This window comes from Blennius ocellaris, assembly GCF_963422515.1.
Source record: "Blennius ocellaris genome assembly, chromosome: 16".
Lineage (NCBI taxonomy): Eukaryota > Metazoa > Chordata > Actinopteri > Blenniiformes > Blenniidae > Blennius > Blennius ocellaris.
The window spans coordinates 4,743,000-4,759,773 of NC_137665.1; the positions used below are offsets into that span (position 1 = coordinate 4,743,000).

Sequence of the window (16,774 nt, forward strand, 5' to 3'; positions counted from 1 at the left end):
TGTTACCGTTACAGTTAACAAATTCCTCTGTTGCCACACATGTTGTCACGTCTTTGGCGAAACAACCAAAACAACAGAGACATGGGAAATGGAGCTCCGAGGTAACGATTGGCTGGTGAAGCTGTCAGTCACCGCGTGTGTGTGAGGGGTTTCTCCGGCTACCACCGTAAGCATGTTAGTGCTGAATGAGCTCCAGTATTTGGTTCGGGCTTGACAAGTTTCCCCTGACGATCATGGGGGCAGGAGTGGATAGCTAAGTTGTTCACAACATCGGTTACAAAAAGTTACAGGTCAGTGTTCGTGTGTTCCAGTCGAGCTTTGTGGGATCCAGCACTTTTGTCCAATGTAGCGACCTGGAGAGGTCTCTTATTTTTTTTCTTCCTCGAATCAGACAGCCAGTCAAGTCTACATCGGAGAAGGCGCACATAGGAGTGAAGATGAATAGCCTGTCTTTTGACGATCCTTCGTTGGATAATCTGGATCCAACATTGTCGCTTCATGATCCCAGCGACATCGACACGGCGCTCTTAAGCGACATTGATGGTAAGACAATAAGCCACAACAGCTACCAACAACACTGACACTCACGACTCTACGCCTCACTTTTACAATGATTCCCTGCTTTAAAACTAACATTCACACCCAAACCTCGACTTATCACACTGAACAACATATACATTCATCAGTTTATAAGGTTTTTATAATCCCCAATGTGTCTTTCGTCAGCCGTCACTAGCATGATCAGCTAATATTAACTGTTTAAAGACCGGCGCTGTTTTAGAATAACGAGTAGTCTTTGTCATTGTAGTTGGCATATATTCTTCCACAACTTGAGTAATTGCCAGAGTGATATTGTTCGTAATAATTAAGTAATTATTAGAGCCGTGGCTAAGCTAACAGGTGCTAAATGTGAGGCGCGCGCGCCCCGCCCCCTCCCCCGCGTGCTCCATACACATACACACACACACACACACACACACACAAGGGTTACTGCAGTTCATTCCTCTGCTTTGAGTTCACACTGCCTCAATTGACCACTGTACTTCACAAATTACTCCGTTCCAAAGAAAAAAACTAACAAACGATACATTGCATACTAATTACTTTATTATGTTACTCTGCTTACACGTGACCTATTTTCCCACAGCGATCATTGCTAATCTTACGTTGTAAATTAATTTCCCAGATAGATCTATGCGTAAATGTCATGTTTGCAACACGAGCACTGCTTCTTTCAACGTGCCCATCAGTCACTGCACCTGTAAAACAAGGCAAAAGTAATTATTTCAACATCAGCGACGCTTTCTGTAGAAACCGTGTAAACAGTATTCATTGATGTGCACATCCCGCGGCGGTGTGTGTGTGTGTGTGTTTGCACTCCTTTGGCCACCTTGGATTTGACCGATAGTAACCCTCGGTGGTGGCGCCCCATGGTAACCTCATGTGAAGCTACAGACAGCTCTCCCTCTCTTTTCCCCGTCTTGGGCTGATCGGCATAGCAAGTCTCCTGGACGCGCTGTGATTGGCCCAGAGCGATCACCTCATGCACAACACTGGTTTACCAAACCAGGCTGCTGCCTCCACTGCAGACACAACATGCTCTATAAAGTAACCTATTTGATGCAACAAGGACTTTAAATACCTCAGATTATTTGCTTTTATAAAATACTTGCCTTTAAAAGAGCACGTTCACGCATCGGTTGATGTGATATAATCTATTTCGAACGTTTTATTTGCCAAATCAACTCAAGGCTCTGCAAATTAATTTCTATAGCACCATTCACACACGAGGCAATTCACATCATATTACAAAGAAATACATTTAAACATTTTATCATACTATATTAATCCTCTTGGGGAAATTAGTTTTCCTCCATTGATCCATCCTATTTCTAGGATGTGGTGTGCAGCCACATTTCAGCTCTCTGAGGGACTGATGAGGGTTAAGGGTCATGCTCGGTGACCCATAGTGCTAACCTGTCCATTGTGGGAACTTTGTCTTTACGATTTCGCCCATAACTACAGAAACATCATAAGAAGCTTATCTTAATATCATTACCAATGGCTTTCATATATTTTTTTTATTTTAGATACACGTCATGGTTTAGTTGCAATAGTTTGAAATGCGATTTAACTTTATTGTTTGTGCATTTTGCTTTGTTATGTGCATTTCAAAATGCCTAAAATTGATTTCTCTGTTTGTTGTATTCTGTTATATAGTAAATTTGCAGTACATGTATATAGTACATACATCATTTACAGTTTTTATTTAATCGCATTGCTGTGGCTTATTATTCTCTTAAATTTCTGATCATATAATATAGTTATAGTTTCCGCCTATATCTGATATGGAAATGCATGTTTAATTTAATCCAATATTTCTGTGGGATGTACAATGTACATGAGACACCTGGGCATTGTATGACCCACATTCGGCTCTTTAGGTTGCCTAAATCAGCCTGAGATTGAGGGCAGTGAGAATTACTGTAATTACTGTACTGTTGTGTTGCGCAACTGCCATACTTTTTTTTTTAAACGTTGAACAAAACACTCATAAGAACATAATAATTTGATTAATGAAAAAATGGAACAGGAAGCTACTGGGGTTTCTTTTTTCAACAAAGATGTATTCATATTGTGCAGAAGTGAGTAGAAGTGATTGTTTGATATCTACAGTAGTCCCAGCTTTGACATGTGGGAAACCTATGGATTTGAATAGGCCATAAATCATTTTTTTCAGTGTTGATCCAGTGTTTGATTTTCCTGGTGGGGTTGTAACAGGGGTCGTTTTGATTTCTCTTTCTCTTCAGACATGCTACAGCTCATCAACAACCAGGATATGGAGTTTGGAGGACTCTTTGAATCCTCTTCATATACAGGGAATCCCCCTACCCAAGAAATCCCCGCTTTGACCCAAACCGTCACCTCAACTGCCCCGCCGGCCACCCCTACCACACCTCCGTCTTCGTCTTCCTCTTCCTCTTCCATTCTAAGCAGTAGCCCACACCTGGATGCACTTCTGGGCCCTCCCATCACACGCAGCTCTTCTACCCCAGACAAGGCCTTCCAGCCTGCCACTTTCCAGCAGTCTCCTTTAGCCAAGGTACCAATTCCCACCACAAGGCAACAGCCAGCGTCGCCACAGCAGGCTCAGGGCCTCAAGCTACCCCAGGTGGAGCAACCCCAGCCCATCCTCATCAGCCCGCCTGCTCAAGCCCAGCCCGCATCTCCTCACAGCTCGCCAGGACCGAGCCAGGTGTTCAGCACTTCGCCTCAGCCCCTGTTCACCTCCCCTGCACCTCAGACTCCACCTCAGCCCCAACCACAGACACAAACTCCGGCCCGGACCAACCATACCAGCCAAAATAGCTTCACAGGTAAGCAAGCTTTTATATCAATGACAGTGCTTTCTAGTGCTACAGTGTCTTTTAATAACCATAGAGTGAATTTGTTTTAGATATCAGGACATCTCTTAAATATATGCTCTCTGGAGGTGTTATGTGTTTTTAATTTGACAGAGTTTTGACACACTACAAGACGATGTGAGCTTCATGTTGTCTTTTGAATTTTGGTGAAATAAAATAATAGTTTATTGTTGCTCACGCCAGTCGAACATCAGCTCTTCTATTAACCTTCTGCTAGCAATTAACACAAAGTTAATCTAATATTTGCATGGCCTGGCAGTTTTTAGCCCCCCTCCCTTTTTTTTTTTAACCCAATATTTGTTGGTGATGATTTTAAAAATAAGAGGATGACTCGGTATACGTTTAAAATTCACAACTTATCAGCAATGCCAGTTTCTGTAACTTCACACCCAAAAAAGACAGAAATTCCCACTTCTGAATGGATTACAAAATGAAGGTACTCGAGCCGATTTGTGCTTCCATGACTCGCGTTCTCCAGCTATTGTTGGCCACTTCGATGGCTCTTTGTGTGTGTTACATTTCTAAAGGTCTGATACGAACTCATTCAAGCTCAGCTGACTGCATGCCTAAGTAGTAATCTAATAGATGCTGCTTAGCAGCATTATAGCCTGTAAGCTATTTGAAAACTGTTTACCTGGAGGCCATTTCTTGTATACGTTAAATATATATTCAGTTCATGATGTACTATATATATTTATACCTGCAACATTTGCAAATTGCATTTAAATGTTCAGATTGTGTTGTGTATATTCTCTACAAGTACACAAATCATAAAACTTGTATTAGTTCTTGATTAAACTCGCAGACCCCGGTACAGACAGTTGAAAGCAGTGGCAATCAGAGGTGGAAGCTGATAAGAAGAGCAGAATGACACACTGAACGATGCTATCACCTTTTTCTCCAGAGATAACTGTTCACCCATTTGCCCACAAACCCGTAAACAGTGCTTTAGATAAACCTTATCAGTACAGTCTAGTGGAAATGTTTTGGTGTAAAAGTCAAATATTCTTCTGGGAAGGGGTGTTCTAAGCAAAACTGAAACTTTAGCAATATAGCAAGATCACAATCTGCACTCTCATGTGAATATAGAATATTTGGTATTTTAGCATTCTTAATAATTCAGCATCAACCAACATATGAACTTTTTTGATTGTATACGTGTGAATATTTTATGTGTCTGTATATATGTCTTCGAGATAACATTCTTACCATTACATTTACATATATATGTATATAAAAATGGGATAGCACAAAATGTTTCATATATATGACATGCCCGAAAAGATTGAATTAAAAAAAAAAAGAAATGTTTGTTGTTATTGAATAATCAACCTTGATTGTTTGCCAGTTGCATGGAGGAATAGATGGATACTTCTTTGGTATGCATGCTGAACTGACGAAGTCTCTGTGGGATCCCTGTTGTCCAGCTGTAAGTCCGAGCGCTGCGAGCACACCTGCCACCAGCTTGTCTTCGTCCCCCCCAGCTGTTCAGCCCGTCGCCATTCAGGCCCAGCTCCAAGCGCTGGCCACCGCCTCTCCTATCCTGACCACAACAGCAAGTCCTCCGATTCAAACCATCGCCTCCCACGTACAGCAAGTACCTGTAAGTTTGTGAGCCACAGACCCCGCTTACGTAACATTCCAAGTGAAACCGCATCGGTTTTTCGTTTCAGAAAAGCTTTGCGTTTAGACAGCAATGTTTTTATATACTGTAGGGCCACTATTGGGTGCTGTTGTTTGTTTTTTTGTCATGAAACCACCACAATAGAGAGAACAATGTGCTGTAGACAATAACAATAGTGAGTGCATGGACATTCATATGGGCAGACAACAATGTTACGGGTGACTTCACCATAAAACTACCAATCTGTTGTTTCCACAGAGATGGAGTTTGAACATTTTTTTAAAAAGTCGCGTTTTAAGTGGCTCCGAACACTAGTCATCTAAACAGACACCCGAAACGCAACTTGAAACGTTGTTGTGTAAATAGGACCTGAACGAACATGTACTAAAACTAAACACACGTTTATCTTTTATTTGTCTTTTCTGGCTTGTTTGGTTCCCAGGTGCTGCTGCAGCCCCAGTTCATCAAGGCTGAGTCTCTGCTGCTCACCACTCTGAAGCATGACCCCTGTATAGTCACGACGATGGCCTCTTCCACCTCCCTGGCGACCACCACCCCAATACAGAGCACGTCACTGCAGGTAGAGATCTCGCTCGCTGCGGAGGTCACAGAAAGCACTTCACTTCTTTGTTGGCATTTCAGGCGATGTAACGTTTATGATGCTCAACCGTCACTTTACTACCGCTTTGTTTACGTCCTCAGGCGTTCATGGGCGGAGGCACTATCCTCACAACAGTACCGGTCATGATGGATACTGAGAAGCTGCCCATCAACCGCATCGCCATCAGCGGTAAGCCGATGGGCCTACCACACAAGGGCGAGAAGCGCACGGCCCACAACGCCATCGAGAAGCGCTACCGCTCCTCGATCAATGATAAAATCGTGGAGCTTAAAGACTTGGTGGCTGGCACTGAAGCCAAGGTAGGACTGAGTTTGCTATAGCAGGATTTAAAAGACGGCTTCTTTTTGATACTGTTAAGATTCACTCTAAGATTCCACAAAAGTATATTATTCTCTATTTGTCCTCAGCTCAACAAGTCTGCAGTGCTGAAGAAGGCCATCGACTACATCCGTTACCTGCAGCAGTCAAACCAGAAGCTCAAACAGGAGAACATAGCTCTTAAAATGGCAGCACAGAAAAACAGTAAGGGCTGCTTTTCTGTTTTCCAAAACAATTTCTGTTGTTTCCTTGAAGGTAATCTATTGACTTGCTCTTTTGCGATGAGCTGCCTTGATTGCTTCTGTTGTCATAGTGAAGAGGCTCTTCTATTACCTCCGAGGAAGTGGACTGCAAAGTTAAGAGCCCTTTTGATTTTGCAACATGGACTGACCCTCTAACTGCCTCCGCTGGCCTTCATTCTCACTTCAGAGTCGCTGAAGGACCTGGTTGCCATGGAGGTTGATGCACAACCTGAGGTGAAGAACGAGCTGCCCACTCCGCCGGCCTCTGACGTGGGCTCCCCGACTTCCTTCTCGCATTGTGGCAGTGACTCAGAGCCTGACAGTCCGATGGGGGAGGACACCAAGGTAGGCTCTCTCCACATTTAGGCTGCTAAATTGTGGAGGTTTGTTTGCTGCATTTCGTAACGCCAGTAAATCTAGGTCAGAAGAGAAAACCCCGGGGGTTTAGGGATCAGAACAGGTCCATGGTAAAGCCTAGTGAACCTGATCACGTAGCTTTTGAATGCACGAGTTTATGCTGCTTGTTTGTTAAGAAACAATTTATGCCTCTGCAATTAATTATTGTGCTACTTTTCCACTTAAATGGATCCCCTCTACATTTTGCATCGTCTCTCTTTAAAGACTACAAATGCTTTCTTTTTGTCCTGTTGCTTATACTCTTTGTGTGTTCGCGCCAACATGAAGCAGTCAGACGAAAAAGCTCTGGGAGCTGTCTTCAGTAATGATAGATGCATTGGAATTGAGTGATCGAGTCCAAAAACCATTTCCAGTACAAGTGAACCTTTACCCACAATGTGGCCGTCATTCTGAAACGACTGAGAATATAAACACTGTCTTTTAGTGGAAGCAGTCCTTTTTGTACTGATATACAAAACAATCATGGGTGCATCTGGAAAACAAAAACATGTAATTCCATTCTTTGCCTATTCTTCTGCCAGATTGAGGATGTTGCCTGAATTTTTTTTTTTATTTTTCTTCCAAAAAAAAATCTATCTTCATGGATTGTCTTCTATTTGCCAGCCAACTGTGGGCGTGACGGAGCAGCCGGCGGCAGGCAGCAGTGCCAGCGGCATGTTGGACCGTTCCCGCATGGCGTTGTGCGGCTTCACCTTCCTCTTCCTCTCCCTCAACCCTCTGGCTGCTCTGCTCTGCTCGTCCGGTGGCAGCTCTGCGGCCATCACCACCCATCACGCCGGCAGGAATGTCCTGGGAGTCGACATTGCAGGTTGACGAACGAAATAAGATTTTGTGATTTGACGAAAATGGATTTTTGTTTCCACTTCAATGACAGCGTGTGTGTGCATGTGTCATAGCGGATTCATGGGGCTGGATGGACTGGATGCTTCCAACTATACTGGTGTGGCTACTGAACGGTATCCTGGTTTCGGGGGTTCTGATTCGACTGTTGGTATATGGAGAGCCGGTGACTCGACCCCACTCTGGATCATCCGTCTTGTTCTGGAGGCACCGCAAACAGGCTGACCTGGATCTAGCCAGAGTACGTGTGCTTGGTTGTACTTGCTACACTAATTAAAAAGTAATACACCTTATATATATATATATATAAGACCTCCATTGCATTTTATGCATGTTTCTGCCGCTTCCTCTGCACCTTATCCAGGATCCCCTCATCAGTTCCCTCTCATCTTTTTTTGTACTTCGCAGGGAGATTTTGCCCAGGCGAGTCACAACCTGTGGACCTGTCTGAAGGCTCTCGGTCGTCCTTTACCCACTTCCCAGTTGGACCTGGCTTGTGCTGCTCTTTGGTCGTTACTAAGATTCTGCCTCCAGCGGCTTTGGGTGGGCCGCTGGCTGGCCGCCAAGGCCGGAGGGTTGCGCTCGGATCGCCCCCTGCAGGAGGACGCCTGCAAGAGCAACCGTGATGCTGCCTTGGTTTACCACCGACTGCATCAGCTTCACATGACAGGTTGGCCTTGTAAAAATGCACTTTTTATATTAATTTAGCCTGGCAGACCGACATAGCACAAAGTCGTACGAGTAAGTGAATAAATAAAGAACAACATGGCTTAAATGCCAACACAACTTTTGGAATATTGTTGCAAAGTCACAATCTTTGCTTATCAGCTACTAAGAGAGTGAACAATTGACCTTGTAATATCCGCTGTCAGTGAGTTTGAATCAACTTCCACAAAGGTGGAGGTTTGATTTCCCACAAGACAAAATAAATGAAATCCCTTATTTGATCTGTTCTTGATAAATGAAACATGACTTGCTTTTGGCTTCTCTTTTGATTTATTGTATTTTCTTTCTTTCTTTTCTTTCATTCTCTCTGATTGCGGCAATAAGCAAGCACAGCCTTGATGTTGGCTCACTCTGTTTTAATGTACAATTATTACCATAGATAATTTTTACCATTGTTGAGCACTGGCTTAATTTAATGCTTTATAATACTCAACTGTGTGACATTATTGGTATTGGATCAATTCCGTGATAATTGTGTGACTGTGAGTCTCTGTGAAATGTCCTGTTTGGATGTCGATCATCATTTTCTGGACTTCTATCTGTACTTACAGGTAAACTGAATGGCAGCCACTTGTCAGCAGTGCACATGTCTTTAAGTGCCGTCAACCTGGCAGAGTGTGCCGGCTCATGTCTGCCTGTGGCCTCCCTGGCTGAGGTCTACGTCTCTGCAGCTCTGCGCGTCAAAGCCAGCCTGCCAAGGATCCTGCATTTCACTTCTGTAGGTCTATTTAGTTTGCACATAACACAGTATCTGATTTGCTTGGCCGCTCTCCGAATAAAGAACTTAAATGTGGTCCATTCTGTGAGTGTTCACAAGAGAATCTATTGTGAGCAGCTTTGTTTCTTCCCTCCTGACAGCGTGTGTTCCTGAGCAGCGCCCGTCAAGCGTGCCTCTCGTCCAGCGGGAGCGTACCTCCGGCCATGCAGTGGCTTTGTCATCCACTCGGTCACCGATTCTTTGTCGACGGGGATTGGGCAATTCGCAGCACGCCTAAAGAAAGCATCTACAGCCAGGCAGGCAACACTGGTCAGTATCTTTCAAAGGAAATCCACTTTTATTAGGTGCAGTTACATGGACTTTAAGTATTTTGAGTCAACTCTGACCCAATTGGCATCACAATATATGTAACCATTCCTATCTGATTTGATTTTCCCTATCAAATTGAAAGCACGATGAGATCAGAGGACGCATGAGCATATTTATTATCCGATCAGAGTCCATGTAAACAGCACGTCGGACTGCTTTGTGTATATTTCCGTTGCCTAATGTCACGACATGATACTCAATGTGGGGCATTGTGAGAGAAATGGTTGTGTCAACACACAATTGAACGATGTAGGAGACATTGCTCTTCAACAAAATATTGTCACGTGACTATACACTGAATAAGGAAATTTTTGGTTTTCATAAACTTGATTAGTCTTGTCAACAATTTTACCTTTTATCTTTACCCAGCCTAAATAAACCTGCAATCTGATGACTTCATTCAGTGTTCATGTTAATGGGACAAACGGAAAGCGTTCAATAAGACCAACAGTTAATGTGTAGATGTATTTCTACAATGCACATCGCATATAATGTCATCTAGAGTTTCATTGAATGCTTATTTGTACTCTTACAGTGGATCCACTGGCTCAGGTGACTCAGGCCTTCAGAGAGCACCTCCTCGAAAAAGCTCTGTACTGTGTCGCCCAGCCTCGTGGGGAAAAATGTCCGAGCCAGGGCGAGGGGTAAGAGCAGCCGAATCACTTTTAACTACAAAACTGAAATGTTACATGAAAAAAAATTATTATGGTTTTTCAAACACGATAATGTATGTTGATGTGGCCACAAAATAATCCTCACTGTTTTTGTGTGTGTGTGTGTCTCATCAGGGAGTATGCCGATGCCCTGGAGTACCTCCAGCTGTTGATCAGCGCTTCAGATGCAGCTGGTGCCACTTCCCAGTCCTTTGCTATTGGCTCCAACATGGCTACTGTGACTGGTAGGTCACTATGGCAGCTGTCCTTTCTGTTGGCGCTTAATTGGTTTGTCTGTTTCACATTTTAGCAAGTCGAGGGCCGTCATGTTCAGACGGAAATGAAAATGGCAACTTTTCTGATAATTTAGTATTCTGCTCGGTGTCCTTTGCTCTACTGATTTGGATTCCAAGTGGAAATTTCAGTTTTACCTGGCTGACTTGATCAAAGCTACATTTGTTGCTTGAGTGCTTTCAAGTCTAAATTTAAACTCTACTCTGGGAGAAGTGCATTTTTTTTTGTTTGTTGTCCAGTTTTTTTTTTTTTTACCCCCATGTGGTTGCTCTGACTGTTTGATTTCTTAATGAGTGAGAAATGTAAGAAGCTTTGAGCCAAAGTTCATTTTCAGTATTAAGATCAAGTTGCTTTATTTCCACTTGACTTCCACTCCCAAGCATTTTGCTTTGTCCTTACTGATCACTGATCTGAGTAAATGGAGAAGGGAGGGGGGGGGTAAGGGAGGCATCCACTGGATTGCTTCATCTATCTTCTGCACTGTCAAATTGGTGATCACCTTGAGAGGTGGGAGGGAGAGGCAGGAAAGGGAGACAGCACAGAGGTTTTAATAGGAGATTTTTCTTGGCAGAGCCTCGGGAAGCTCTCACAGTGTTGTAAGTAAGTTGATGTGTGTATGTGCGTGTTGCGTTGCCCGGTGTTAAATGGAGTAGTTTTTCCTTCACCGGGGAGTCGTCAAAATGGCTGCTTTCTTTCAGCCCATGTTGTGACTATGCCATGAGGGAGGAACAGATTGATTCAGAGGTCAAACTACAGACAGCAGCTGTCTGCGCGCGCGCTGTCATGCATGTTAATCACGAGATTTGCCAATTAAATATTAGGGTGGTCGTTTGAGGGGCTATCTGGCCTTTGATTGTTTTTCCTCTAATGTCCAGGCTGTGACCCTCACTCCAAATGGTGGTCATCGGTTGCCGTGGTGATCATCAACTGGCTTCAAGGAGATGACACTGCCGCGGAGAGACTGTATCCGACTGTTGAGCACCTCCCACGCAGTCTGCAGAACGCAGAGTGAGTTTGAAACACCGTGGAGCTTCTCCAGCCAGGTTAAGGGCGCATTGCATAATGTTGGTCCGCTAATGCCAAGACAGTGCATGCGCACATGCACGCGCGCACACACACACAGGCAAACACCTCCAGCACTTTAACCCGTGTCCTCTGTCTGTTTTCACCTCGCCCGCTCTGTCAGGAGTCTTCTGCCCAAAGTGTGTCTCAACACATTCAGGGCAGTGCGGGCTCTGCTGTCCAAGCCAGAAAACTGCCAGCTGAGTCTGAGCTACAGTGACAAGGCCAGCGCCCTGCTCCGAGACAGCCTCAACCTGGGACCACACTGCCATAGCTCCAGTTTAGACAAGGTACTCACACAGAGAAGTGCTAATTCTCATGGATTTCTGCCCATAAGACGGACTTTGTATTCCTCTGAGGGCCATTTTGTGAGGATGACCGCATCCTCACTAAATGAACATGTAGAAAGTGGCACATGTGCCCACACGTGTGTAAAATTGTAGAAGTGGCCACACACTTTACCAGACAGTGAATTCCCCCCTCCCATAGCAACTCTACTCCGTGATACTGCAGTGTCCTCCCCTCTGGCAGTCAGCAGATGGTGATGCTGGTGGATAGGTTGCTCACGGTGTGTGAATGTCTACGGCCAGAGCTGCAGTGCATTGTAGTTGCATTGCATGTGTGTCTCAGCGGAGTGCAATGTACCTGCAGTGCAACACAGAGCTGGGCCACGAACAGCAGAACACACACGGGAGGTGAAATAAAGTGTCTAAACTTTTGGAAGTTTTTTTTTTCTGCAACTTTCCCATGGCGACATTGTTGCACATGCATCAAGTGACTATGACTCATCATTAAAAAGAAGTACGTTTTTCGTTATCACATTTCAGCAGGTTGCTTATAAAAAGCAAAAAAAAAAAAAAGTAAAAATAGAGGATAAGAAATTTCTTTTTGGCTCAATTACCCCCTGAAATAGTTATTTTGCTTATGATAGCAATCACAGCAACAAATAGTAACCTCTCAATATTTCAGAATAAGTCAGTAGTTATGTATGTTGCTATTAACAAATGAAAATCTATTGAAAGCACAATGTTGAAAGCTCTTAATCCAAAGCCTATTGTCACATATTTCACTGTCCATTCCAGTTTTCTCGGCGGTGAAATTCTTCATTCTCCAACAGGAAGGCTAAACTCGTTCCTCCCTTCCTAGGTACTCCAGTTGCTGTCGTGTGACCTGCTGCTGGTCATGAGGACCAATGTCTGGCGTCTCCAGCAGCAAGGGAGCGCTCCTGCGGCGCCGGGGTCAGCTGGCAGCAGCGGCGCAGCGGGAGTCCTCCAGGCGTCCCCGCCGGAGCTCCAGGGCTTCCAGCAAGACCTCAGCTCCCTTCGCAAGCTGGCACACACCTTCAGACCTGCAATGCGAAGAGTGTGTAGAACAGTTTGGGACATTTGTAATCTTTTTAAACATGCGAGAGAATTTATTTTTGTGTATGTTTTTTTTTCTTTCTCTTCCCTCCCATTCAAAATTCACTGCAAAAAGCGGGCGCAAACTTATGGAATGACTTAAGATGCTGTGGTGGTGAATTTTATTGGGACGCGCATAATGAAATGTCTTTAAATGCCAATACTGTGCAGGCATCCTGATAAATCAGCTTCAAAATACCTCAAATGACAAGAATTCACAGAGCTCTTGCACATAATCTCACACATTAAGGGCTGCATACTGCTTATAAGCACACAAACACTTGGCGTGCACATATTTGCTGGCAGTCCGTGGTGCAATTCTTTTTGGCAATGAGCTAGAAGGCGTCTGAACATTCGCACACACACACACACACACACACGCACACACGCACACGCACACACACCCTGAGGCAAGTGTTTAGCAGTGTTGTTCGCGAGGCTTCAAAGTCTCTCTGAGGTAGAGCCGAACATTATGTGTGAGTCATCATCACTCACTGCCGTTCCTCCTTTTCCTCCCCCGCTCCTCTAATCTCCCTCTCCCCTCCGTTTCTCTCCAGTTGTTCCTTCATGAAGCTACCGCCAGGCTGATGGCGGGGGCCAGTCCCACCCGCACACACCAGCTTCTGGATCGCTCGCTGCGACGCAGAGCAACGCCCGGAGCTAAGACAGGTGTGTGCAGGCATCCTGCTACTGATCTACTCAGAACAAGTCTGTCTGTCTGTTGGCAGCTTTGTTTATTTAGCTTCTGTTAATATTTTGAGTCTGATTACAGTTTGAGCTTTGTTAGTAGAGAGAAACCCATTTTTTGGGGGGATCTTGGGGGGGGGGCCTTGTAATCAATCGAATGTGTCGAGTCACTAATTATTTTACACCTTTCATTGACAAACAGCCAATTGTTTATTGACAATACCTTCTACTTTATCTCATTTTAGGCCTGAATGAACACATTATCTTAGTTGTATGGGAGAATAATGTCTTAGATATTTATTACTTCACCATCAGACCTGATGATTAATAGAGAATCGGAAAAAGTGAATAGTTGGGAGGTTGTTTTGGTTGAAGTTGTAGTATAGTTCCAGATTTATTAACCATCCGATTCTCGTCTGACACTGTTTTGCTGGCGTTATTAATAGGATCTTCAAAAATGTGTATTAAACTGAACTGTGTACACCAGTTCTCTAAGATTCCCCAGCCCTTCTGCTAGAATTGTGACGCTATTTCAGCATTGACTTGCTGTTTCACATCAGTACATAACACAAGATGCTGCTGTGCTCCGATTGGCTGCTGGCCGCTGATGACATCTCAAAGTTCCCCCGTTCTACCACGGTAACAAAACGCTTTGCGTATGTGTGTGTGTGTGTGTGCAGAGGAGTGCGAGACGCGGCCCGGCCAGCGGGAGCAGGCGGAGGCGGTGATGCTGGCGTGCCGTTACCTTCCTCCCTCCTTCCTGTCGGCCCCGGGCCAGAGGGTGGGCATGCTGGCGGACGCGGCCCGCACCCTGGAGAAGCTGGGGGACAAGAGGACCCTGCATGACTGCCAGCAAATGATCATAAAACTGGGCAGCGGCACCACCGTCACCAACAGCTAGAGCGAAGGGGAGGGGGAGGGGCTAAGAGATGTGCATGGACCTTGTACATAGAAACATCTTTGCCATACGAAACTGCACACAACACCAACGGAACACGCTTCTTCACACACACACACACACACACACACACACACACACACACACACACACACACACACACACACACACACACACAAGCATAGTGTCATTTTGGCGTGCAGCTGCTTTATTACAGATGTGTTAAGCTGTAAAGATTCATATCAGACTGGATTCCCGTCATGGCTTGTTCCTCCCCGCCCCACATCAGAAAGCACTTCTAGAGTTGGCACTCTTGTTGCTACGGATTATTTTGAGCGTGCAGGAAGCAAATGTGACTCCTCACGAGCCGAATCCCCGGGTGGAAATAAGTTGCAGTGCCACAGTGTGACCACAAAGAGGAGCCATAGCGTGCTTTTGGGAGATTGGTGCAAGTTGAAGTGTGAGAAGCACGAAAGATAAGTTTGCCCCTCGTTCTCTCTGTGTGGTCCCTACCATCTCTGTGACACCTTCACCTACGAGGAGGACTCGGAGGATTAGAAGGCCGCGCTCACCCGCATCAGAGCAAGGCATCTCCCTTCGTGGGAGACAAACCACCAAACTCAGAATGATCCTGCACAGCGGGGAAGCTTTACTGCAGGCAGTTGGAAGTTCATTTAAATCATGCTTCACTCAAAATAATCTGTAGCGAGGTGAACTACTGCCCAAACCCTGCGACTCTATCTGCACTAGGCCTGAAAGGCCGTTTTCAATGAGATGAGAAATATGTCTTTATGAAGTTATTTTCATAGAGATTTTGTTGTTGTTTTTTTTTTTTTGCTGTGTACATATTTTAAGATGTATTTATAATATGTATGAATTTCAATTAAGCAGTATTTTACACAAGCAGGAGTAATACATGCTTACTTTCTTCCCTCAAATTTTGTTTTGTTTGGTAGTTTCAGACCAGGCCCAGAATCTCAAGTTACTTTACTGGATCTCTTATCAGATGAGTGTTTATATCATTTTATCAAGGTGTCCAACTTGGTGGACCTTTAGCACTGTTGCACACGAATGCAACACTGATATTAAAATAGCCGGCAGTATCTGATCCTGGAATTGTAAAAGGATGGACTCTAAATCAACACGACATGAGACCTTTTCAATTGGTTATTTATTTCTAAAGAAACCCTGGAGTGAATCTCCATATCACTTCACCTTCGGAGCTTCGACATCAACAGCAAAACTTGCTATTTCAGTCAAAAAAGTTCAAGAAGCATTTCAATAGAACTGTAAAAAAAAAGAAAAAAAATGGGAATCACAAACTGACTGTTTGTCCCAGGACCTGTATGTGTTTGTAGTGTGTCACTAAATTGATTGTGACACAACTGGAGGAGGAAAAAAAAAATACTGTTCACATCTTCTCAGCTCTCCCTCGTTTTTCGGTTTCATCCTTTTACTGTGTAAATATTAAAAGCATTTTGTAAAGAAGAGAATTATGTTTACTGTGGTGCTTCCTGGTCAAATGACACTTTTTTTTTTTTTTTGTTTGTTGAATTTCCCCACTTTGACTCCTGTTGGGGTCTTTGTGTGTGTTGTTATTCCTGTGTGGGGTTTTTCTCTTTTCCTGCCCAGGTGTGTACCCTGATCATTCGCCCGCAGTCCACTGGGATCGGCTCCAGTATGCTGCAATCATGAGTTGGATAAAGAGGTATGGAAGTTGGATGCACAGACTTCAGCTTCCTCCTTACAAATAGTAATAATGTTTTTAGGTCAAATGGTATATCTAAGCTGCCTGTGTTTGTGTTCGGCCTGTGATCAACAAGCTGCAGCCTGTTCAGGTTTACCCTGCCTGTGTAAACTGGGGTCAAATTTAGGGGTTGACTTGCTATAAAACCTTATCCATATATGGGCAATATTGTGAGTTGTTTTGTCTTTTTAAATTCCCAAACTTTTTTTGGGTGGAAAACGAACGTAAAGTTCTGGTTATTGTAGAGCAACTAGCATAAATTTAGATGGTGGTATGCATTTATTATTCTAATTCAAATGATTACCATATTAATATATTTCACACTTGGCACTTTGAAATGATTCTTTTTACAGTCGGCATTATCCCATTTAGTTTTTCCAACTTTCATCATGGCTACTTTAATTGGTGGCCATTTGAGTGGCACATTTTAACCCCACTCTGCATATATTAAAAAAAAGCAAATTATGTCTCCAGTGTGTGATTGTCAGTGCATGCACAGGAAAGACAAAAGAGCAGGCGTCGGTCGTAGCAGCATTGAAAGGTGCTGGTATATTTAACATTGGCGTTACAAAAAACATTTCAAACAAAGTGATGCTGTGTCATCAGTTCCAAACGAATAGACATGGAAATCAATAAAACGGCATGCTCCCACTTTAAACAAGTGACATTCCCAAAAAAGATTATCTTTTCATCAATGGATTCTTTTAATAACATTTTATAAGCAATAACATA

General features: G+C 44.0%; 1 protein-coding gene across 2 annotated transcripts; it reads left to right on the plus strand.

The window, feature by feature from the left end:
• Nucleotides 1–167: 167 nt before the first annotated feature.
• Nucleotides 168–15,788, plus strand: srebf1 (sterol regulatory element binding transcription factor 1). Of its 2 annotated transcripts, XM_080511126.1 has the most exons (20): nucleotides 168–290; nucleotides 392–543; nucleotides 2,811–3,377; nucleotides 4,853–5,028; nucleotides 5,492–5,629; nucleotides 5,752–5,970; nucleotides 6,079–6,193; nucleotides 6,419–6,576; nucleotides 7,252–7,456; nucleotides 7,545–7,729; nucleotides 7,897–8,158; nucleotides 8,766–8,932; nucleotides 9,073–9,241; nucleotides 9,837–9,945; nucleotides 10,090–10,199; nucleotides 11,124–11,256; nucleotides 11,435–11,600; nucleotides 12,457–12,672; nucleotides 13,268–13,379; nucleotides 14,078–15,788. In XM_080511126.1, exons 2-20 carry the CDS (start codon nucleotides 438–440, stop codon nucleotides 14,296–14,298), a joined length of 3,534 nt encoding a protein of 1,177 aa, XP_080367252.1. In that variant the 5' UTR covers nucleotides 168–290; nucleotides 392–437; the 3' UTR covers nucleotides 14,299–15,788. The 2 variants fall into 2 exon arrangements, with proteins under 2 accessions (XP_080367252.1, XP_080367253.1); XM_080511127.1 differs by having other exon boundaries at nucleotides 204–543.
• The last annotated feature ends 986 nt before the right edge of the window (nucleotides 15,789–16,774 follow it).

Coding starts and splice junctions, on each gene's coding strand:
- srebf1 (XM_080511126.1), top strand. CDS start 438: ATGAATAGCCTGTCTTTTGACGATCCTTCGTTGGATAATCTGGATCCA. Junction 6,194..6,418: donor AATGGCAGCACAGAAAAACA/GTAAGGGCTGCT, acceptor TTCTCACTTCAG/AGTCGCTGAAGGACCTGGTT. Junction 6,577..7,251: donor CGATGGGGGAGGACACCAAG/GTAGGCTCTCTC, acceptor TCTATTTGCCAG/CCAACTGTGGGCGTGACGGA.